This window comes from Chrysochloris asiatica, unplaced genomic scaffold (genome assembly GCF_000296735.1).
Source record: "Chrysochloris asiatica unplaced genomic scaffold, ChrAsi1.0 scaffold00037, whole genome shotgun sequence".
NCBI lineage: Eukaryota > Metazoa > Chordata > Mammalia > Afrosoricida > Chrysochloridae > Chrysochloris > Chrysochloris asiatica.
In genome coordinates this window covers 7,733,764-7,759,015 of record NW_006408555.1, presented here as the reverse complement: position 1 = coordinate 7,759,015, position 25,252 = coordinate 7,733,764, and the positions used below count along the sequence as shown (strand labels likewise).

At 50.1% G+C, this 25,252-nt stretch overlaps 1 protein-coding gene across 1 annotated transcript in view; it reads left to right on the top strand.

Moving 5' to 3' along the window:
- Positions 1 to 25,252, top strand: part of CMIP (c-Maf inducing protein) — a 218,159-nt gene that overhangs the window by 158,293 nt on the left and 34,614 nt on the right. The window contains exon 4 of the mRNA XM_006860139.1: positions 20,310 to 20,471. Within this exon, the coding sequence (XP_006860201.1) occupies positions 20,310 to 20,471 (162 nt within the window). The remainder of the gene's footprint in view (positions 1 to 20,309; positions 20,472 to 25,252) is intronic.

Sequence of the window (25,252 nt, the reverse complement as noted above, 5' to 3'; positions counted from 1 at the left end):
GTTTCCATTAGCAGTGTATGGGGGTCCTAACACAAGAGCATTTAAAAACTGCATTTTTTTAAAGATTGAAATGGACAGAGAGAGCAACACCAACAACAGAACTCACTGTCCATCCAAATTCGGTTAATACCTGAAGGTTTCAAAACGGAACGTATTTTATGTCATCACATGCATACATCTCACCTGCTCGTGTGATGAGTGTTGACAGTTGTATTCACCTGAGTAATTACTACCTGAGACCTAAGACCAGAGCAATTCCATCACCCCCCAAATTCCATTCATTCCCTCACCCCAGTAGGTAAACTGTTCATATTAATGAAATATGATGGTTGTGCATATATATGGCATGTTTTTAAAGTCTCAAACAAAAAGTCCAAACCCACTGTCCTCGAGTCCATCCCAACCCTAGGCACCGTACGCAGGCTTCTGAGACTGTCAGTGTTTACGGGAGCAGACAGTCTGGTCTAGCTCCCATGGAGTGGCTAATGGGTTTGAATCATCGATTGCAGTTAGCACCCCACACCTAACCCACGGTACCACCAGAGCTCCACAACCCTTATTTTAAGTATAGTTAAGTGCCATTGGACTTATGCTGTGGTACTGTAAGACCACAGGGTCAGCAGTTCAAACCCTCCTGCTGCTTCTTGGAAACGCTGTGCAGGGTTCCTATGAGTCAGAACTGACTCGATGTCACTTTAACAACAACAAGGTGCCATCGAGCTGGTCCCAATTCATACAGATCCTGTATAGGGTTTCTGAGGCCATAAATCTCTGTGGGAACAGAAAACCTCATTTTTCTCCCAAGGAGCTTCTGATGGGCTCAACCTGCCAACCCTCTGTTTAGTAGTCCAGTGCTTATCATCGAGAGCTGCCATGCTCTCCCTTAGCAGTATAGAAAGGTGTAAAATAAAGTGAATTCCCTTCACTAAGGTAATGTTCCCAAAGGCTGTCACTACTGGCAGTTTTATGTAGACTTCCAGAGTTCTTATGAATGTCCCTGTGTATCTTCGTATTAAATGCCACCAAAGTTTGATCCGCCACTGTTTTGTCCCTTGCTTTTTTTAACCCTTTAATCATGTATTATGGTCCTCTTTCTATAGCGGCACCTCGAGGTCTCTGTCATTCCATTTTATATCGTTGTTAGGTGCCATGCAGTCAGTTCCAACTCATAGCGACCTTATACACAACAGAATGAAACACTGCCCAATCCTGAGCCAACCTCACAATTGTTGCCACACTTGAGCCCATTGATGCTGCCACTGTGCCAATCCATCTCTCTGGGGGTCTTCCTCTTTTTCTCGGCCCCTCCACCTTCCATTTTATAGTCATATACTATTTCGTTCCAAGAAGGTTCCAACTAGACGAGACTTCAGATCACTCAGTTAAACACTCCCGTTTTCCAGATGGGGAAACTGAGTTCCTGAGAGGAAGGGAAAGAAAGGAGAGCACATTTCAGGGGCAGCGTGAGGTGCTGGCTACCTGACCCTCACCCGTTGGGGGCCCTGTCCCCATCCCATTTGGTACATGAAGAGTCTGCAGCCCTATGAGTTGGTCTCCCCAAGTCCATGGAGCTGGAAAACGGAAGGGCTGGGATTCGAAGCACATCCCTCTGACCCCAGGCCTTTGGGATGTTGAAGGTCTTCTTGGTGAAGGTCTTCCCTTGCTAGGAGTCTCTCCTGTAGCCAGCTCTCTGAACATCCCATAAAGAAGTGGTATTTGTAGGTTTTTATTTCAGGCAAGGGAGAGGGCCAGCGCGCCAGTAAGTCACCCGCTCACGCTTTGATGAGGTCGGATGAGTCACCGAACCATAAAAGGATGTTTTCTCACGTAAACGCTTGGAGGGTGAACTTGTTTTCTACTCTTTAAGGCAGATGTTTTCTTTTATTTTTTTCTGTCTCTCTCTTTAAAGAAGTTGTTTTAAAATTTTTCTTCTAAAACATATATGGGAGGTAGTATTGTACTTAGAAAACATTTCGTTGTGGGACTGAGCTAGGTGGTGGGCAGCAGAGTCCCCTGTTGGGGAAGAAGGTGGCTCGAGGTGCTCCTATCTGCCTCCCAGGCTCCTCCTTGCTGGTTGGCTCGGAGACGAGGCCAAACAGAGACACAGAAAAGAGCAGCGTCTGTCCCCACAGAGCAATGAGACCCACAGCTCATCTGGAGGCGATCCGAAAATACCCAGTGGGGCAGCCAGCTCAACTCTCTGGACGGAAAGGTGTTTGGGAGAAAGGCTAATTGACCGGAAGGATTCCAGAATGACCGGCAGCTCTGTGGCCACCACTGACATACATAGACAGTTTCAAAACTCCCCAAAATGAACAGACAGCTTTTTGAGACATAGGAAGCGACTCCTCTTGGAGCTTGCCACCTCCTGGGCAGCTTGTTCAGTTCGAATGTCAGGCAGGGCTGGGAAAACAGTAGTGGCCAGGCAGATGCTTGGATGAGATCTTTTGGAAACGTGGACTGAATCAGACTTTTGAGCTAACACGGATACCCAGGAGTTGGGTAACTGAAAATGCACACCAGAGAGTCAAGGGCCAACTCAAGTTGACCAGACATGTTGGATTCAAGCAGACTGTCCTTGTGTGTTGACCCTGGATACGTCTTTTGTCAATGTCTGCCTTGAATTTTCCATCTAAGATAGTCCTTGTCTTGTCTCAGTCTTCCTGGCCTGTAGGGATCCAGCAGTTTGGTCCCTGAACCAGCGGTACCTGCCTTTTCAAAAAGTCCTACCCCCAGAATGCAGGAGTCCAAGTGATTCTGATGGTCGTCCAAGTGGGAGAACCACTAGATAGCCAGAAGAAAGGCGAAAGAAGAGCATTACTGAGTGCTTGCCGTTTGCCATCCACCTATGTGTGTGACTTTAGTGAGGCCTCCAGTGCTCCTAGGCAGTGGGCGTTATTAGCCCCATTTTGCTGATGAGACACTGACTCTCCAAAGGCTTAAGTAACTTTCCCATACACCTGAGGCAAACCTTGAACTCAGTTCTGAAGTCTGCTTCTGTGTGTGTTGGGCCCTGGCGCTGGGTCCCTCATAGAACAAATGACTAAGTGTATCCATAGCTTTCCCCACCCATCTGTCCGTCTGTCCTAGGTGGTGACTTGAGTGTTTCTGGGATGCTGGATCTACAGCACCAGTATTTCAGATACCAGCAGGGTCCAACCATGACAGACAGGGTTCAGTGGAGCTTCCAGACTAAGATGAGAAAGAAAGGCCTGGTGATGTACTTCTGAAAATTAGCCAGCAGAAATGCTATGGATCACAGCAAAACAGTATGCAACTCACTTATTTTGGATAGACTATTTGGAGGGATCCATTGCTGGATGGAGAGCTTCATGTTTGGTAGAGGGCCAGTGGATTGGTACAGTAGCCATGACAATGGACTCAGATGTGCCAGTGATTGTAAGGAGGACGCAGGATCGGGCAACATTTCATACTGTTGTACATAGGTTACCATGAGTTACATTGGGCTCCATGGTCGCTACCTCTCCATCCGTCCGACCATCCGTCCACTGCTGTGCCTTAACTGCCAGTGTCCCTGCATCTGTGCCCAGAACTTAAGACCCATCCCAGATGAAGACCGTGGAGGTTACCTTGCTGGGATCCTTCCTGGACTTCCTCTGGGACAATGCAGCCTCAGCAAGTCTGTGTAGGTAGGACCTCCAACAGGAAAGACCTGCCTCAGCCTCTTTCTAAAGCCTACCTCTCCCTCCCCCCACCCCTCCCAACCTGGGAAGGCAAGAGGAGTACCATCACAAGCAGCCTGGAAATGCGCACTTGAGACCCACTGCAAATGAACAGAGCGGGCACCTGGCTTCTACTCCAGGGTGCTTTCTGTACAAAGATCCCTTGGCTGCAGCCTAGCGGAGGCAGCCTGTCAGGGATGGAAGTTCCCAAACATAGACTAACAGATCGGATGCCTTTTTCAATGCTGCACACACGAGATAAAGTTCTTGGTGAAATAAACAGTGAGGCCCTGCTGTAAAGCTACTGACGTGAGGTTGAGCACGGAAACCCTTATTTGGGATAAGGCTAGAGAGCACTCCCTTTATCAGACCCCGAGGAGACAGCAGCCTGTACTGACCCCAGTGTTCTAGGCAGGGGGACCCTCGTGGGGCCCAGCCACTCCCACATGGCAGAGGAAGAACAACCCCAGGTATGGTATTTGCATTTTTAAATTTCTTTGGTGGATAGTTAAAAATCTCAGAAAAATGCCGTCTTGTGTTCGTGAGCGCCGATGTGAAAGATACCTACTGCAGTCTTGGTCATTGGGATCAAGGTCTCTCGGGGCTCCCAGAAAAAGTGGGCTCTCCTCTGTGCTTGCAATGTGAGAACTGAGTCACATTTAAAATCAAGGTGAGACAGGACAACGATATTGGTAAAATCAAACTTGAGGAGGACAGGTGGGCAGTGTCCGCCTGGGGAAGATTTCCCTAGAATCCAGTAACCGGAACGCATGTCCAGGTAGGGGAACAGGGAATCTCTTGTCCCAGGAACCATGGGAGCAGCATCACCACCGTCCTGACAGTTGGAGAGATGATCTAGACCCAGGGCTGAAGCCAGGCAGGAGGCTTCTGTTTGCTTTGTTTTAATGTGTGAAAGTTATCTTCTGCCGTTTGCCCTGTGAGGCTGAGGTGGCTTGCAGAACCACCCAGAATGGGGGGAGCTATACTGATTGCTTTGGAGTTAGTTCATCAAGGCGCTGTCAGAGATAAAAGCAAGATTACATAGAATCTGCATTTCATGTGATGCCATTTCTGTAAAATGAAATGGGGAACAAAGCAACAAAAAATGAGACCCCATGAAACCTCTCCAGATATCTGCATTCAGTTATACATGATTGTGGAAAAAGCTTATGAAACACTCTACGCACCCATTGGGTCAGCATACTATCAAGCCAGTTTTTGCAAATAAAGGGCTGGGGGTGGGGGCAGGGGCAGAGCCACGCCCATCTGAGCCACAACATCAGAGTGCCCCTGACAAAGACCATATGGCCTGCGAAGCCTGAAATGTTTACCATCTGGCCCTTTAGACAGTTTTCCAACTCCTGATTTATACCACGGTGTTAGTGTGGACTCTGAGGCAGAGGTGAGGCTTAAAAAAATAAAGAAGATACTAGAATAAAAGCAATATCTGATGGGACCTAAACTTACGCACAGTTACATATTGGGGGAGGCTGTGTAGTGCTGTAGGCTAAAACACCGGATCAAGAGGTTGGTTTGAACTGAAAGGCTGGTGGTTCAAACCCACTCACTGCTCCTCAGAAACCCTATACAGGTCACTGTGAGTCAGAATCAGCTTGACAACACTTCACAACAACATACATGAGCCTGTGTGTGTGTACAAACGGGCATTGATGATAGTTTCCAGAATAAAACTAGCATGCTGGCCCCCACTGTGGGGTCCTAGTGCTCTGTATCATAATCTTCCTTGCTAGTACCCTGGTGTCATTGTGGCGGATACTACTGACATGATAGCATAGTATTCCAAACATTGGACAGTCGACTGGAACCCTGAAAGTCAAAAGTAACAGGGTCTAAGATACCTCCCATGTCTTTAAGAACACGGCATTCTCATCATTCAAAGGATTCTGCAATACCAGTTCTTTAAGCCTGATTTCTGAAATCTTGGGACGGCCTCCCCTACTCTTGGGACAGCACTGAGACCTCCCCATGGTCGTGCCCTGTGCCACCTCCTTCTTCATAGAAGACAGTTGTTAGCAGCATGACTTGTACACTTCCTGGACTCACCCCCTTCCTGCCTCCACCCCGCCTCACCCCCATGTACTGTGTTAGTTTCTAAGTGCCGTCAAATCAGTTCTGATTCATAGCAACCCTGTATAGGGTTTCTGAGAAGCAGCTGGTGGGTTTGAACTGTCGACCATGGTTAGCAATCCAGTGCTGACCCTACAGTGCTACACCAGGACCCCCATGTATCATGTTGTGGTTAAGCGCCACCAAGTCATTTATAATTCATAGCTCCCCTGTACAGGGTTTCCGAGGAGCAGCTGGTGAGTTCAAACTATCAACCTTGTGGTTCAAATTGACCTTGTGGCCCAGTACCACACCAGGACTCCCAATGTATATAAATTTAGGCCATATCAGATATTGTTTTATTTTAGTGTTTTGTATTATAGCCATATGCATGTGAAATGGAGATGGAATCCAGGTCCGAGGTTTTAGCTCTGCGCCTTCACTCTTCGTAACTGCTGTTCGTGGGAACAAGATGAAGGCTCTGCTCCTGCAAACGTTTACAGCCTCGGAACCCTCATGCGGGGTTGGTAGGAGTCAGAACCAACTCTGTGGCGCACCAGCAGCAGCGTTTCCCTAAGACCCAGTGACTCAGTGGGTTAACCGAAAAGTCAGCAGGTTCAACCCCCCTGCCTCATCTCGGAAGAAAGCAGGGGCAGTCTGCTTCTGAAAGACCACAGCCTTGAAGACCCTGTGGGGCTGCTGGTTTGGAATCCTAGAGGGCCAGTGGTTTGGGATGTACTCATAGCAAAGGTTTGAACGTTCCACAGGATAGGTGGGCCCCAGTGTACGTGAGCATTCTTCTGTTGGAAATTCCGTGAACTTTTTGAAGCCCCTTCACATGTCTTGGCAGTCGGAAACCGCTATACCTGTGACTGTGATCCATTTAGGAGAAGGACCTTATTAGGTTGAAACCAGATCACTGAAGGGTGTGTTTTAAACCAATCGCCTTTGAGATAAAAGCAGATTCCACACAGGGGCACAGAAAATAAACAGCATCACTGGGAGAGGGGTCATTCTTGGTGTGCGCCTTGCTGCCCCCAGCCCAGTGGTGCTGTTCATGGTGCTGGGCAGCAGCTGTGTGGATCCGCCCCGGGATGGGCTTGTGGGTGGCAGACCAGAGGGGAAGTAGGATTCTTACGGTGCTGGGATCCCAGGCGTGTTAGCTCCTGGGGCTACAAGACACAGGACCACAAGTCGGAACCTTCAGGCAACAGAAATGGAACCTCTCACACACTTGGAGCCCAGAGTCCTCACTAGCTGGCCCTTCAGAGACACTGGGGAAGTTCTGGAAGGTCCTTGGCTATCTTGGCTTGGTTACTCCATTCCTCCATCATCATCCTCCATCTTCACCTGGCCCCCTCTTCTGCCTCTCTCTCCTCACTGTCTCTTAGAGGGACACATGTCCTTGGGGTGAGAGCATAATGACCTCACATCTCAAGATCCTTCATCACATCTGCAACTGAAGTGACACCTATAGGTTCCCCAGGTCTGACATGGACTTGCCTTGCAGTGAGGGTGGGGTGGGTGTGTTGGAGACATCATTCCATCCACAACACCGGCTTGACAAAGGAAGTTGGTAGATGTTCCCTTTTCACCACCCAAAGCCCTACTCTCCCATGTAGTCAGTGTGTGTGTGTGTGCGCCGCGCATGTGGCATGTGCGTGTGATTCAAAACCTCTTCTGTCCCTCTGGTTCTGGTGACCTGGATCTGTGCACCAGGATGGTCTTGGCAGTGGGCAGAGCTGCCCCTCCCTGGGGCCCATGAGCACTTCACTCTGACATGGGCTTCTGGGCTGACTATGGGGGCCACACCTGCCCCTGTGAACTGGTTTTAGAGATTGGATCACCAGTTCTTGATCCCTGGGACCACCTGGTGAACTGGAAGATCCACCCATGCTGCAGTCTGATGGGGTTGGCCAGGCTGGGCTCCAGGATCCATGTTTTTTAAGCCCCTGGCAAATGGAAACCAGATCCAGATTGGCATGGGGAGGGACTTAATAATTCAGGATGATGAGGGGCCCTGACCACAGTAGGCAGTCCGCTCCCACCAGACAGAGCAGTCCAGCCATGAGACCCACAAGCAGCTCCAGAATCCGGGAAAGCCGTCTCGTTTCCTTTTTCAGAAATGGGAGCAGGTGTGGGCAAGCAGAGTGAGGGGTTACCAGCACGGGAGAGGTGAGTGCTCCATGTCTGGGAGGGTCCTGTGGAGCACATGATGCAGTGGTGAATCACTATGCAGCTGACTGAAAGGTCACTGCTTTGAACCCACCATCCGCCTGCAGAAGAATCAGCCTCTTGATGTGTTCCTGCTCCCGTAAAGATGACCGGAGGGCGCAGTTCTGCTCTGACACGTGGGGTCACTATGCGTTGGGATCAACTCAGTGATCCCCAGCACCAACAAGGCCGAAGGGTGGGCTGGAATTCAGGGGACTAAGAGAAGCTTCAAGTTGGATTGGCACACTACACTCTTTCTTCCATTTGACCTGTGGGGACAAGCAGCTCAGTTACTTGTTTAGGAGGGCAAGCCTGGGTTTGGGAGGGGCTGTGTCTGATCTTGTTCTAAGATGCCTGGAGCATCGTGGGTCTTATCTGAGCTCCAGGGGAAGGGGTGGGGGGAGATGTACATAACCACCATTGATTTGCAGGATCCCCGGGTTTAGGTAGAATTCAACAATACTAATCCCCAGGTGGTTCTAGTATGTACCCCGGACTGATGCCCACTGAGCGCTGAGGACGCCAAGCCAGTTGTAAGCTGCATCCCTGCCAGAATCATCTGGAAGGTCCCCCTGCCAATGTCCTGGGTCCCCAGGTGGTTCCTTCTGACATCACTGATGATGCAGGTGCCCAGGTGTGCAGCGCCACAGACTTACGCAATCGGCTGATGGGCTGGGAGGGGGAGTGAAATGCAGAGTGAACCCAAGCACTTGTGTCTCCTGTGGGAGCAAGGAGGAAACAAGATGTCAGGTCCCCTCACTCCCCTAGGAGAGGAAACCCAGGAAATTCCAGACCCAGGGCAGGCTGGGTGCCTTCAGTAAAGGAAGGCCTGCCTCTGCCAACACGCGCAGCAATGCTGAGGAGTCAGGCTCTCTGAGGGAGACTCTGCTGTCTGCTTCTAGACTGTGAATGTGTCTGCTGTACCCAGACACCACAGACTGGGGAGGGGGGCTGTAGGGGGCAGAAAACAGACATGGCTTCTCACGGTTCTGGAGGCCAGAAACCAGAAACTGAGCTGTGGGCAGGGTGTACTCCCTCCGGAGGCTCTAGGGGTTGGTGGTGGCCTTAGGCAATCCTTGGTTCCTGGGGTAGCATCACTCCACTTGGCCTCTGTCTGCTGCCCCCTTGTCCTGCATCTGCATCTCTTCCTCTACCATTCTGGATTTGCCAGTCACTGGATCAGGGTCCGCCCCATCCAGCAATACCTCATCAGAACTCATCCCATGTAAAGGCCCTATTGCCAGAGAACTCACATTGGGGCTGGGAGTGGGATATAATGCCAAGGGTCTTCAAAATGTTTGTGGAAAAATGGAATTAAGAAATACTGGAGTTTTCCCATGCACGTTTGGAAGCCCCTCATGTGTTTTTGCGAGGAACATGGTACAGTCCAAACCACCACCTTGTTCAAGGTGCTAATCTCTCTGGACCTTCTTCTCTGTAAGATGGGGACCAAAATAAGACCATCCACCTCATGGAATTCAGAGAGTTCACCTTCCCCATTGAGAGGATTCAGAAACAGCTTCACCTAGCTGCCAGCCCCAGCCAGCCCTGCTGAGTCATTGTCTGTATTTTCCCACAGCCCCTAGGTGGTATTCTTGTGACGTTTGTAAAGCATAGGAGCTGGTCTCCAGATGGGACAGCTGTTCTGCTGGTATCACTGGTCAGAACCCACTGAGCTCTCAGTAAACAGGAGGCGGTATTTCTGGAATTAGTAGCTCTAACAGGATGGAATAGTGGGCTCTGCATTGGGCTGCTAACCACAAGGTGGGTCAGCAGTTCAAATCCACCAGCCACTTTCTTGCTGCCATAAAGATTTACAGCCTCGGAAGACCTATAGAGGGTAGCTGTGATCAACTCGGTGGCAGTGGGCTTTGGGTTTGGGTCTTCCAGCTAGACTGGGAAGTTGGGAAGGGCTGAGGTGGGGCTTATGCATTTTGGCGTTAGCTTCTCGGCTCCTTACCTTTCCATTGAGCCAGTGCCCTGCACAGAGGAATTCCAACCCACAGTAGAACCACCCTCCAGGGTTCCAAGGCTGTGATCTTTTACAGAAGCAGACTGCCACATCGTCTCCTGCACAGCAGCTGGTGGGGTCAAACCACTGACCTTTCAGTTCGCAGTTGAGCACTTTAACCATTGTACCACCAGGGCATTGCTGTGAAGAGAATGAATCTTTGGAAGTTCATTGCTGATTGACTCATCTGTCCATTTTTAATTCAGAACTAGAGTTCTCAAAAGTTGTACCGGTGACCTTGAGGTCCCTTTGTTGTGAATCATTGTTGAGTTGATTCTGGCTCATGGCAGTCCGTATGTTAACAGTAGAACTCAACACCGGAGGCTTTTCTTGGCCGTCATCTTTGCAGGAACAACTTCAGCAGGCCTTGTCTCCTGCGGCGCCGCTGGGTGGATTCGATCTGCCAGGCTGTAAGCTAGCGGCTGAGAGCAAATTCCCTGTGCCACCAGGCTCTTGGAGGCCCCTTGGTGGTGGTGGTGTGTGGAGTTCAGTCAATTGCATTAAGCCCGCTACTTCCCCATGGTAACACTGACCCTGGCCCAGGGTGAGGGACATCACCAGAACGGAAGCCATGAAAATGCTCACCCATTGTGAAGAACATAAGCAATGCCACTGAACAACTTGTGTAGAAATTGTTGAATGGAAAACCAAACTGCTGTGTTAAACCTTCACAGGAAACACAATAAAGTATTATTTTAAAAAAGAAAAAGATCACAGCAGCAAGTGCTGCTGACTCTTCTAAATACAGTGTCCTCCCAGTAAAGTCCTTTGGACAAACTTAAAAAGAAAAAGTGACCAATGTTTATAGCAGCACTACAAGGAGCCTGAAAAAGTCGATGGGAAAATGGAATTCACGGGTAATGGGATTTTCTCTCGAGCTTTTTGAAGCCCCCTTGTATTCACAATCATTACAAGGTGGAACAACCCAGATTCCATCATCCAGCAAATGGGTAAACCACATGTGGTGTATCCATGCACGGGAATATTATTCAACCACAGAAAGGACTAAAGTACACCTGCTGTCATTGTTATTATTGTTGTAATGGTACCGTAGAATCAGTTCCAACTCACAGCAGCCCTGAGTACAAGAAGAGGAAACACTGCCTGGTCCCGGGCCATCCTCACAATTGTACTGAGCCTCTGTGTTAGTCTGTCTTGTTTAGGGTCTCCGTCTTTCTCGGTGTTACTCCACGTTACCGAGTGTGATACCCTTCTCTGTGGACTCCTGTCACTTAGTGACTGTTCACTGACGGACGTTTTGCATATAAGACAGTAGTAAAAACCTGCTCTTTGACTATTTTGCTTAATCGCAGCGCACACCTAGCAGTCCCGAACGCCGAGGGACGAGGCAATAGTACCAGTGGTTGTGACGGTCACGGTTGTGTGTCAGCTTGTCTGGGCTCTGTTCTCAGTTGTACGGCAGCCATGTAGCGATGTAATTTGGCAGTTGTGTAACGATACGATTTGGCAGTTAGACACCGATGCATGTCATCCGCCATTGTGTGATCTGCTGTTTTCACCCTCCACTTGTGCGTAATGCAGATCTTCGCCTTACGACCTGGACTTTGGAACCTCACTGTGTTGTAAGTGAGGAGGGAGACAGCATCGCTGAGTGCGGGAAGCCAGACACAAAGGGCCGTGTGTGCAATTTCATTTTCAGGAAATGTCCACAAGAAGCCCCTTCATAGAGTCAGAAAGGAGACTGCTGGTTGCTAGGGTCTGGTGGGGAGGAGGGATGGGTAGTAACTGTTAGTGGTACAAAGTTTCCGTTTTGAGGCAATGAATATATTATTCATTTAAAAATGGTTAAAATGGCTGATTTTATGTTACGTGAATTTTCCTTCAATTATAATTTATTTAAAAGGCAGTGGCTAGAATACCCACTGAATAGTTTTCATCTTGTCTAGACGGGTCTGATGAAAGGAGATGGGGATATGATTCCTATGATTCAATAGTGAGTAATTGTTACTATGACTAATTGCGATGGTCACAACTGTAAAGGTAGAAATTTGGTAACAAAAATGGGGGAGTAGTTCATCTTACAGTCCAGAAATAGAGGATCCTAGGACCATCAAGGGAGAAGAGCATGAGCGGAATGCGGAACCCTATCCAGAGAAGCAGTGACACCAGAGAGGGAGGCAGAGATGGGGACATGGAGAGAGGGAGCAGCTGAGGACTCTAGATTCATGGAAAGAGAAAGCGGGCAGGAGGCAGGCTTGCAGAATGTGCCCTTTTGGTGTTTAAATTATTATGTATTCCTGAGTGTGTTGTGTACATCAAAAAAAATTAAAAAACAACAACAAAAACCAGAGGTAATAGACGCAAATACTGTTGGATTATGTTGCATGGAAGGGATTGTAATAATCATTGCAATGAAACTAAATATGAGAGGATGAGTATAAAACCGATGTTCTCCCATGTCAACTATCTCTCAATTCGCAATAAAAAGTTTTTTGTTCTGTTTAAAAACAAGACAGCGACAACCATTTGGTCCCTTCCAGGCCCAGGTTCTCAGACCTTGGACCCTCATGATTGATTCCTCAATGCCCTGGGGCTGCCCCTGTCTAGCTGGAGCAAAAGAAGACTCCAGCAGAGAGGAAAGAAAAACAAAAAATCCACTAATTCTAATCCCAGAATGTTGCTGGCCTCCAAGGCCTGATCTCTAGCAAAGAAATTGGAACATGCATTTCTAAAATGCTTAAAAACTCAGCCTTTTGGGGCTATCAACTTCTCACTAAGTTAAATATATTCTACTTCTTTTACATACAGTTTTGTCTATACTAACAAATGCCCTCTGGCTCTCCTGGGGGCAGCAATACGCTTGGCTCACTGAAGTGTGCAGGTTGTTGGGTAAACCTGTGAATTGTGGGCAAAATCCAGAAGTTGATTTTGGGACGTTGATAGTGTGGCATAGTTGATGTCAGGAATAAGACTTGGGAGCTGTGTTGCCCTTGAGGTTCGTGTGCAGAATCCATGAGGGAGGCTGAGAGGTGGGGAGCTGGCGCTCCATCAATGATCAAGACTTGGAGCTACTTAGATGGTTTGGGGATGGCATGCCTGAGCCATTCACAAAGTCCTGATGGCTCTGAAGGTGAAGTGATTGCCTTTGGGGCCACAAGAAGTTAAGGAACGCCATTGTGGAAGACTAACGAGAAGACTGAAGGTGCCCACCCAGTGACTGGTACCCCAAAACCACCCTGGCTCAGATTCCATGGTACACGCCCACACCCTCAGCCATGGTAAATCTTGAAGGAGACAGGATGGTCCCAGGACCCCTGTCTTCCACCAGGGAAGTTAAGTAACCAGTCTCCCTGAGTGTGCCAGCTTTGTGGCGCAGACTGTGGTATAGTCCTGGGGTCACCTCCTTGTGTTGTTCATTGGGCCACAGCACAGAAGTCAGGACTGCCAGGCAGAGAGCGGCAGGTGAGCATGCTTCAGTCCTATGGGGGACTGTGCACTGAAACTTTCTGCGATGATAGTATCAAACCAAAGCCAAGTGCAGACTCTGAGAGGCGGCTGAATTCAGAGGGGCCGTTGTTCCTCTAGGGCAAGCGTCTGAGACAGTGGGGTGAACTCTCTGACCTAGGTCAGCATCTCAGGAGTTCGGCAACAAAGCCAGAAAGAACCATGTGTGGGGATGACATGGTGACATGAAGAAGGTGCAGGAAATCAGAGATACTCTTCTCCAGCCCAGCCCAGCCCAGCCCGTTCATCAGTGGGAACAGCAGGGGAGCTCTGTGTCTGTCTCTGTCCTGGGTACACAAGGGACATCCCTATGTCTTACCTGAGTGACACGAAGAAGGCAGCTGCTTTGCAGTAACCTGTTTCCCAGGGCATAGAACCTGGTGAGAAGGGGGCAATTCCTTACTCAAGTCAGTTCCGACCCACAGAGACCCTGTATAGGATTTGTAAGGAGGAGCTGGTGAGCTTGAACCACCGACTTTGTGGTTCAAACTGACTTTGTAGTCCAGTGCATTAACCCTGCAGCCTTGAACTGTGGCCAGCATGATCAGGACTCTGAATTTTGGGCTGTACTTGAGTCTTGATGCTGTGCTGTGGGTAAATTATCTGGACTGCAAAGTCAGTTTGAACCACAACGTTGGTAGTTCAAGCTTACCAGCTGCTCCTTGGAAATCCTATACAGGGTCTCTGTGGGTCGGAACTGACTTGATGGCACTTAACAACAACAACTTGATTTTTAGCAAAGTTAAATGGGAAGTGACTCAGATTGCTGGGAGCTCCACACAGCGTTAGAACCCCTCTGAGAAAGGTGTGAAAAGCCCCCCAAGGCCCCCCCGCCCCCGTTGTCTCTGCCAGTTCTCCAGCGTTCTGCTCCATGCCTCCCGCCCTGTTCGTTGTTGCCCGCTGCCAAGCAGCCATTGCTTAGAAGGCAGGTTGTAGGGAGCATGCGTGCTTGACTGAGTGTGTGCGCCTCGGAGCTGCGGCAAGCATTGTAGTTGGGAGGCATCTTTCCAGCACATTCTGAGTCACGCCTCCCCTGGCAAGGGACACACTCTGGGTGACAGCTTGTCTCCCGCGGAGGAGCGGAGCAGCTCCGCTTTCCCCGGGCCCAAGAACCCAGCATCTGTGGCTGCCTCTACTGAGGGAGAAGTTACCAGAGCGATGGTGGCTGTTGCCCAGGTAACGGCCCTTCCCTGACACACAGAGAGGGCGAGGACTACAATGGAGTGACTGGCTCTCCCACAAGGGCAGCAGCCGCCTCTTGCTGTGACTCTGAGCTCTGGCAGCTGGTGGGCTTCAGTTTCGGACCGTGGGAATCCTCACCCCCAGGATTTGGTAGGTGATAATATCGAGCGCTGCTGTTTAGCCAGGAATGGGAGTAAATGTAACTGCAGTCTCATGCAATAGTCCAGCAAGCCTTTGATGGTAGTTATTTCCTTCCCACTTTGCAGATGAGAAAACTGAGGTACAAGTGATAGGCCATGAGCTCTGTGTGCTACATGTGCTCAAGGGTCTGTCTGCTTGCTCACCAGTTAGTACTTAACTGAAAGCCGGACACATCCCAGTAGACAGTTCTCAACCATCTCTTGTTGGCTGGATGGCTGTATATATGGATGGTTAGGTGGATAGGTGATGGGTAGATGATGTCTGGATTGTTAGATGGATAGACAAACAGACTGACGGATGACTGGGTGGTTAGATGGGTAGGTAGATGCTTAGACAAATGGATGGAGGGTAGGTGGGTAGAGAGATAGATAGATGGGTGGGCAAATGAATGCATAAAGTAGAGCCTGGATTTGAATAGGAGTCTGCTCATTGCAAAACCTGCGCTTGTAGCCATTTAAACTGTGCTGACTTTGATCGTGTTGTATGGCTCCCAAGTTGGGGTTTATGTTAAACAACTTAATTGCGGTATAATTTCCATGCCATCAAAGTTGCCCATTGTAAGTGTATAATGAAGTTACTTCAGTAAGTTTTATAGTGTGAAGGATTCACCACAGTCTAGTTTGAGAACTGTTCCATCACTCCAAGAGGTCCCCTGGTGGCTGTGTGGGGTCAGTCCCCTTTCCCTCCATTGACCCCATGCAATGACTACTATGTTTTCTGTCCCTGTCATTTTACCTTTCAAGACATGTTATATGAAAGAGTCATATAGCATATGGTTTTCTGCGTCTGGCTTCTACAACTTAGCAAACATGTTTGTGAGGTTTGTCCACATTATAGTACCTATGAATAAATAAGTCTCTTCCTTTTTATTGCTTGAATACTCTGTCATTGTTTTTGTTTTTGTTTTTGAATCCATGCATCAGTTAGTAGACATTTGGGTTGTTTCCGGTTTGGGACTATTAGAAGTGATGTAGCTATGGACATGGGAGTGTGTATTCACTTCTCCCGTGTTGATTCCTGGAAGCAGAAATGTATGTGTAACTTGTTAAGAAATTGTCGAGTTGTTTACCATTTTACCAGTAGCTTTACCATTTTATACCCCCACCTGCAGTACAACGAGGGTCCCTCACCAATACTCAGTGTTGTCTTTGTGATTACAGCTGTCCTTGTAGATGGGGGTGCTATCTGACTTCATTAGCATTTCTCTGGTGGCTGATGATGGTGCACCTCTTTGTGTGCTTACTCCTAGGTTGGGATTTGACCTTTGAAATCAGGGATCAGGTCAGCAAACTTTTCTCTGTAAAGGGCCAGATACCAAATATTTGGAGCTATACAGGACTCATTCAATTTCTGGCACATAGTCCTTTATTTGTTTTCACAATCTTTTAAAAGTGCAAGACTTGGGCAGCTCTGACCCCTGTTTGAAGCCAGAAGCTTGCTCCAATATAACCAGTTCATACTTACCCACCCACCAGGCCCTTTTCTGCTCCCTCCCAAGGAATCCAGTGGCCCTTGGGACCCATGCTGGACAGCCAACAGGCCATTCACTCCCCTGGTAGGTTGGGGCTAGCTGGAAGATGAGAGCTAGGCTCCTGGGAGGCTGGGAGACAGGATTCCGGAGGCGTCCTTGTCCCTGTACCACCATGATTCACTGCCTGATGAGCTCATGGGAGTTTCTGGGATGAAAGACGCTGCTGCTTTGTCATGAGGAGTGACTGGGACCCTGCTGGCCCTAAACGTGCCTTCCTCTCCGTGTGCTTCCCTGATCCCAGACTCAACCTCCACTGAGAGCCAGGAGCCTGCCCACAGCCCACCACCCCAACATGACAGCCCCATCTCACCTGCTGTTCCCCGGCCTTCCCCACAGCCCTTCTCTCCTGGCCTCCAGATCTCAGGGCTTCGCTCTGTACCCCAAAACCTACTGACTTCCTTCATCACAGTGTGGCTCAGAAGGCCCAAGCCTCTCTCCACCCAGCTCTACTGGCCCTGACCTGGGAGACACAGTGATAGCTTTGGTGTTGGCAAAACCAGTTTTGAGTCCTCTATTGTCCCCGCCTGACTGCCTGATGTCGGGCAACTTGCTGCCCTCAGCCTTGGTGTTGTTGTGTGTAAACTGAGGGTGCCAGTTGACCCGGGGCTCTACCCCAGGGCATGTCCCTTCTGGCTGTGGGGTTCCATTGGTCTGGGCTCTGGGCAGGCCACAATCACTGGAGTGGTCAGGCCCCATTGGCAGACAGGCAGGTAGTAGATAAATGTCCCAGGGAGCCTACGGTGTTTCTGGGAGCTCCCCAGCAGCATGGAGCCCCACTTACCCCATTGATTCACAGCCTTCTCATCCAGGACTCACTTCCCGAGCTTTCGTACCATTGCCTTGTAAATACACCATTTGCACGTGGCTCCTTGTCTTTGGTAACCTGTGACAGACAAGTCCCCAGCTCAGACTTAGTCCTCCCTGAGGAGTCCATGCCTGTGGGGTGCTGGGCATCGTGCCTGGCACACAGTACGTGCTCATTAAACATTCTGCTTTGGAGTGTGGCTTCCATAAGCAGTCCCTCGTGGGCAGCACTTTACAAAGGCTCCGGGCACTCACACAAGAGCTGCTTCCCTCCCCACTCTAATGAGGCAGGCCACTGATGAAGGGTCTGTCTTTGAGCGGCACCATGGAGTCCTGCTGTGGCACTGTGGGTTAATGCGCTGGACTGCATGGTGGTGTTTGAACCACCAGGTTGGCGGTTCAAGCTCACCCAGCCCCTCCTTGGAAACCCTATATAGGGCGATAGGATCAGAACCACCTCAACGGCACTTAACAACAACAACCACCAGTGCTCAGCTGGACCTCATTCTAGCTCTGCAGCTCAGTGTCTGCCTGTGGAGGGCAGAACACTGCGCACACAACAGCAACACCCCAATGTGTTTGTTGTATTTTGCACTTCGTAAATGAGGGGTTCTTTCAGTGGTGTTCCTTAATAAGAATGCTCCTTATTTCTGGGATAGAAGCCCAAGGGCTTCTGTCACACAAGCCCTTCTTTATAGTCTTCCATGTGGCTTCAGCGCTTTACAATAAGTGTGCCTCAGTTTCCCCCAAATGTCAAGTGCATGATTCTTTCCAAAGCCCGCAGCAGATCAGAGGAGTGGATAGTTAGAGCTCAGAACAGCCTCAAATGTAGACGCTGCCATGGGAGAGTGGGGTGTGGATCCTTGTGGTTTTCTTGCTGGATTTTTGTCATCATTTTGTGGTCAGTTAAAAATGAACCAGTTCTCTGGGTGTGGACTAAAACTACAGTCTCAGGGGATCAAAGAACCAATCGTCTTCAGGGGAAGGTGGGGGGGGGGGTCGCTTCTCCAGGACACTTTGTATTGTGCATGGACTCGGTTGTGTAGCTGACAAGGCCTCTGCTCACAGCACCGATGGTTTGCTAGAAGAGGGCTGGTTATGTCCCCAGGAGCGTAAAAGGGCCAGGTGCTTCATGTCATTAAAGTCACAGAGGTGAGCAAGTACCTGTTAGACCTTCATCACCACCAGCCCCATGGTTACCTTTTGCTGAACACCCACCCCGAATGGAACGTGCTGGTCTCTTTCCCGTCTCCTAGCTGATGAAAAGCACATTGTCTTTGCAGTTTGTTTCCTCTGCCCTCCCAGACCCCTGAAAAGTGAACAGGCAGCCCAGCATAGATAGATAGGAGGGTAGAGGCAAGAACGAGAGAGAGGAGAGGAGGCGAGGAAAGGAAGAGGAGAAAAGCTACTCCCTTGATTTCTGTAAGAATGTTCTGGATGTAGAGGTTCACCCTTTGGTGTACAGTAATTGTGTAGGTGCTGATGGTGGTGATGGGCACGAGCTAGGAGAAATGGAGGAAAGAAATGCGGTACCATTTGCTTCGCCAAGGGATGTCAATTTGATCCCCCTTTACTGTTTTTCCAAAGGAGAGCAGCTTCTCTTTTGTTTTGCCATTTCTACTTGGACAGTGCGTTTGTTTTGTTTTTTAATGTAACTGCATACAGAACCGATCACCTGGTTCCCAGATTTATAAGGGTTACACACTGAAAGAAGCTACAAGGTCTTCTTGTGCTCAGTTGATGGACGAGGAAACCCAGGCTCTGCGGATGAAATACTGGACAGGAAGAGCCATGTCTGTGTGAAGCCATTGCCTGCTTTCCACTACAGCACGGTGATGCCCTCAGCCCGATTCCCTGCTCAGTTCAATAGCGGTTTGTTGCCATTCAGTCGGCTTCAACTTGTGACAAATGCCCTGTGTCTAACCGAAGGAAGCGTTGTCTGGTCTTGTTCCGTCTCCAAGATTACCAGTCTATTTGAGTCCATTGTTGCAGTCTCTGTTTATTTTGAGTGCTTTCCAATCCAGGGGGCTTATATTCCAGTACAACGTCAGATAACATTCTCTTGTGATCCGTAGCACCTTCATCGGGTTATTTTCAGAAGTACACCACCAGACTGTTCTTCCTCATCTATCTTAGTCTGAACTCTCTGCTGAAACCTGTCCCCCATGAATGACCCTACTAGTGTCTGAAATACTGGGGCACAACTTCCAACATCACAGCATCCGTCTGAGATACTTCCTCCAAATACTTCTTTGCGGGGTTCCAGGAGACTCAGATGACCTCCGAGCTTCCTTTTGAGCTTAGCGAGGGATCCTCACCCCCTCTTCCCTCTTTCCTTCATTCAGACTTTGGCTCAGAGATTGTGACATGTCATCCCAGCTGGCTGCTGGCACAGTAACACTAAAATTAGGCTTTCCCCAAGGAGCAGAGTTCTTAATGAAGGCGTGCTTTCAGTTAGGAGAGGCTCCCAGGCCGGGAAGCGTGGGGCTTGGGGGAGGGGGGCATGTGGCTGGGACCTCCGCCTTCCGAAGGCCTCTGTTTCCATGATGTCACAGAGGCGGAACTAACTCTGCCTCACATCCAGGCAGCATCCACACCCCAGCCTCTCTCTGGCTTTGGACCTGTGCGGATGTGGAGGTGAGAATACACCCCTTCCTCACCAGGTGGATGCGGAGGGCCACGCTGCCTTTCCTGGGGGTGCTTCTGAGCTTGGTGCTTACCTGGCCATGTTCTGTTTGTCATGTGTCTTAGTTCTCTGGGGCCAGGGGGCAGGGGAACCTCTCAGGATCAGGACGAGCGGATACAGCTCACTCTGGAAAAGAACGGTCCTCCATGGACCCATGAATGTGTCCACTCTGTAAGTGCTTGGGGAAATGGAAGTTTGGCAGAAGATGTGTCTGAAAGAGAAAGCCCTCAGTTCCCTTTTAAGTCATTGGAAACTGTGGAAAAGTTCACCTCTCGAACTCAGGCACCCAGACTGCCAGTGAACCCCGGGGCTCTGGGCAAATAGCTCCATTTTCCTGATGGGGAAGGGAGTGGATCAAGTGACAGATCTGCTGGACTCTCCCCTGCTGGCATCTTTACTCACCTTAGGTCTTCCACCTTCCATGTATTGGTGACATGTCCATGTCTCACTATCTCTCCCAACCAGAAAAAGATTTACAAATACAAGAAAGTCCTGAGCAACCCAAGCCGTTGGGAGGTCGTCCTGAAAGAGATCCGCACCCTGGTGGACATGGCCCTGACGTCCCCTCTGCAGGATGACTCCATCAACCAGGCCCCTCTGGAAATCGTCTCCAAACTGCTCTCCGAGGTAATGCATGCCCCCGAACACCAACCCTGGGCCAAGCCGCTTACACAAGCAGTAGTTCCCCAGGGAGGTGAGTGGTCTCCCTCCCTGCCGCCCTGGGAGTCTGAGGAAGGACTCAGAGCTCCAACTCACAGCAGTCCTGTGTGTGTCAGAGTAGACGTGCACTCCACAACATTTCCAGTGGCTGGGTTTTCAGACTTAGATTGCCACACCTCTCTTCTGAAGCACCTGTGGGAAAGTAGAGTTACCAGCCTTTTGCTTAATAGCAGAGCATGTTCACCATTGGCATCACCCAGGGATGCCATAGAGAGAGAAAAGGAGGGAGAGGGTGGGTGAGGAGGTGGGGGAAAATGAGCAAGAGAGAGAGATTGCTTGGTTTTGTCATTTTAAAAAGCACTGTATTGTAGTAGGCTATACCTAGCAAGTTTTGATGCTGTAGCCATTTTTAAGTGTACAATTCAGTGACATTAATTACCATCACTGTGTTGTGCAACCAGCACTGTCATCCGCTGAGATTGGTTTATTTTGAGGAGTTGGTGTACGTGACCAGCGGCTGGCACGTCTGAAGTCCTTAGGGCCAGCAGGCAGGTGGGAGTCTCCAGGGAACGCTTCCTCTGGTGGAAACCTCCATGTTTGCTCATAAGGCGCACCCCCACGCACACACATCACTTTGAATGTAGTCTCCTTTGTCCATAGTCACCCACACCTACACAGCACCTTCACAACTGAGTAAAGAGCTGGGGGCTGCCATCGACCCATCATCGGTCCAGTTCTTCCCCAGACTGCCCCGTCCTCTCTGCTCCCTGGCCAGTGGAGGCTTCCGGTGGGCATGGCTCTCTGCCCAGTTGCCCTGTGCTGCCCACAGTCCTGGCAGCGGCGTGTGACTGGCAGAGCCTGACTGCTGTGCTGCCTAGTTTTCTGTTTGCCCCTCACTCTGAGTGAATAGTGTGTGCCAGGCACTACTGGAGGTGGTTGAGCCAAGCAAACCCCAGCCCTCGAGAATGGCGCTGATGGTCCTGGCAGGGGAGAGAGACGGGACATCGGAGGCTGGCTCTGAACGTCACTTGCACTGCTCCTCAGCAGGCGGGTGTTGTGGGCACATACTCTGCCTGCTTAGTCTGGTCCTGGCACTACTTTCTGTACAAATACTAATACTTGTCGTGTTTGCGTGTTTGCTTGTCCCTGGGAACACTGTAAGTAAGGGTTCCTGATCTGCATTAATCCATGGTCACCAGAGTGACCTCTCCCCTGAGACTGGTCCCCTGCTCTTGGCACCCCTAGTGTTCAGCAGAGCTGCTACATGTCTGTTTGACCCCCACTCAGGCTGGCCACTACCCACACACCAGGGAAGAAGTGGCCAGGTCTTCCAGATCTGCTGAATGTAGAGGTGACTTTGCCTGGGAGGACTTGAGGCGGCAGGTGAAATGGTGGGTTACAGGGGTGGTCATGGACAGTGGGCTAGAGGTGAAAGGCCAGTCCATCCAACCCAAGCCAAACGCATTGTTGTTGAGTAGTTGTTGTTGTTGTTGTTGTTATGTGCCGTGGAGTCAGTTCTGACTCATAGTGACCCTGTACAGGGTTTCCAAGGCTGTACATCTTTACGGGAGCAGAAAGCCTCATCTTTCTCCCTTGGAACACCTGGTAGTTTCAAACTGCTGACCTTGAGGTTCACAGCCCGATTCATAACCACTACGCTACCAGAGCTCAGCGTCAGTCAGTCCCCAGTCGATGGATACAGGACAGAGTAGATTGCCTCCCAGGGGTTCCGAGGCTGTAAATCTTCATGGAAGCAGACTGCCCCATCTCTCTACCACAGAGTGGCTCATGCCTTTTCAGTTTGCAGCCCAGTGCTTAACCTCCTGTGCCACTAGGACTTGTTAAATAAAAGAACAAAAATTCAGGAATGGAAAGGCACCAAGGTCTGGAATGCCTACGTCACTAGGGTGGCTTCCTGTCCTGGGCCGAATGGCTGTAGTGGGTAGGCATGGGACTGGCAGCTCACTTCCTTAGGAAGCCCCGACTATGGGTCAGGCAGGTGCCAGGATCCACACACAGTGTCACACTGCTCATTCCCCAGGAGGTGGGCCAGGCGATGCCCACTTCACAGAGGAGGAGATTGACCTGCCTAACTCACATGGCAGCCACATTGCCACCCCATCGTCAGCCCCACCACGAGGCTCAGCCTTCATTAAACCTCCGCCAGGTCTGGATGTCATCAGGACAGGACAAATGGGTATTGTCATCAGCCTGTGGTGGCATTCCTTCCCTATTCAGGCCCTGGGATGGAGGAATAAAGGCATGTAAGAAAAAAAAGGAAAAGTTCACATTGACTAAATGCTCATACCTAGTGTGTATCTGGCTGGGGGTTGGCTATGCCACACACACACACATACACACACACCCCCATAACTGAGACCCAGCACTTCTCCAACCGACCCTTCCATTGTTTCAAACACATACCATGTGACCATTATGCCACCAAATATGAGGGGCTTCAAAAGTTCATGGGCATCTTCCCCAAACCAAACCCAACCCACTGCCATTGAGTAGATTCAAACTCATAATGAGCCTGTACGGGGTTTTTGAGGCTGCAATACGGGAGCAGAAGGCTTCTCTTTCTCCCACGGAGCAGCTGCTGGGTTTGAACTGCTGACCTTGTGGTTAGTAGTCCAGCGCTTGTGTCCACCAAGGCTACTTGTGGAAAGTTTCCATTATCTTCTAAGTCCATTTTCCCACGAATGTTTTGAAGTCTACTCGTGTTAGAAGCTACAGAGGATGGATACACAACATGTGGTCTCTGTGGACAGCGGCATCTTCCTCAGCCATAAAGAGGTGTGAAGTCCTGAGGCTGGCTACACCGTGGATGGGCTGAGTGAGACAAGTCACTCCGGAAAGGGTACACGTAGGGACCAAACACGTAGGGAGAGAAAGTAGATTGCTGGTTACCAGGACCTGGCAGTGGTGTCTAGAGTGATTGCTTCACAGGTACAGGGTTTCTGCTTGGAGTAAGGAAAAGGGTTGGAAATAAATAATGATGGTAGTTGGAAAAAGAAAGAAAGAAAAAACCCTAGAGGAGTCCAGTGAGGCTGAAAGGTGAAGTCACTTAGCTAAGGTCACTCAGGCTGGTGGGGGTGGGACCGGCTGTACCATTGCTAAGCCTGTGACATTAGTTGGAGTGGGTAGAAATTGTTTAGCGAACAGGGAGACAAAGTTACCTAGGGCCATGAGTGAGAGTGTGCTTTGGGGTTCAGTCACTAAGGGGTTACTAAACGTCCCTAGTGTTTTCATCTGCGTCTTGGGCAAATAGCAGTCCCCATTTCACAGATGATGACCAGGGCATGTGGTGAACGCGAAATGCTTAGCTCCGTGCCAGTACACAGTGAGCGTTTGACCCCTGGCCAGAGTGTTTCCCTGAGGACCTGGCCCCTTGGCCAACTTCAGCCACCTGGTGGTTGGAGAAAAAACAAACGAATCCTTTCACCTTATGGCATTGTTTTGGTTAGACTACAGGCTGTTTCCAGGTGACAAACGAGATCCGTCCCTAAGTATGTCTTTTGGTCAAATTGGTCGGCGAGTTGGAACAGGTGCATATGGTTCCTATTTACCTTGACTTAGTGCACGGATTCAAAAGCTGCAGGTGCAGGAAGTGAAGGTGATAGGGACAGTGTTGCCACAAGTGCATTTGTCTGTAAGTCGGATGCTCGGAACCCAGGGACGTCCAGCATTTGGCGCTGGATTCCTTCTCTGTTCTCCTCGCTCAGGTTTTTTCATGACCTCCTTGGAGGGGGCTGTCAAGGTGACAAAACTGTTCTAAGCCGGAACGGTCCGTGCCCAGGTGGTGCTGAGCCTGCGGGTTTTTGTTGAGCTGAGTGTAGAGTGGCTGCGTGGCGTGGATACAGGTGTTTCCTCTACCTGCCCGGCTCTTACGGGGCACTCATCAGCCCCTCCGTGTGGAAAGGGTGCCCTGCAAAGCAGCTTGGGCTGCAGCAGGTGACCGGACACAGGAAGTTGCGTCCACAGCGGGCTCTTCCTGGAAAGAGTCAGGGCTGGATTGAGGGGCAGGTTGGTGCCCTTGGCACTGCCTGAAGCCTGGAACTGCTCCTTGCATGGCCGGGCACCGTGCTTAGTGTTAAAAATGCAGGTGAGGGACTGAGACCAGATCACGTGGCCTTTCCTCCGAGGCTTCTCTGAGTTACACTCGAGCCTTCAACCTTTCAGATAGCAGACCTCAGGACAGACAGACGGGAACCCCCACCCTACCACCTTCTAGAACCTGTGAGTCTCGGGAGTTGTCAGAGAGGTGTAGATGGGATGCATACAGTGCAGTATACTCCATGATGAAACACAGGACGTTCCTGGCCCAAAGACAGACCAAACTCAGCCCCCATCTACCTGGGGTTGGAAAGATGGGTATGTTACAACCTGCTGCCAACAGGCTGGTCAGACTTCACTAATGTCTACCAAGGGGAAGAGATGGTGTAGTCCAAAATCCATCCTTCCGAATGTTCTGGGAGTGTAGACCCCAAGAGCTTGTCTAAGCTGGTCAGTGTACTTCCTTGGGAACCTGTGGCCACAGGGTGCCCCCAACGGAACTTTGGGAGTTCAGACGTTGACCCTCGTCTGTGGTCTTCCGCTGTCCCTCAGACAGGCCTATTATGGGGCAAAAGCAAATTCCATGAACTCATCTGCCCACTAGCTGCCCATCAGCCCATTCACATGGTAAGAGCTGTGTGCTCTTTCAGGAACACAAGAACAATCAGTGTTGCCAGTTTAACTACTCAAGT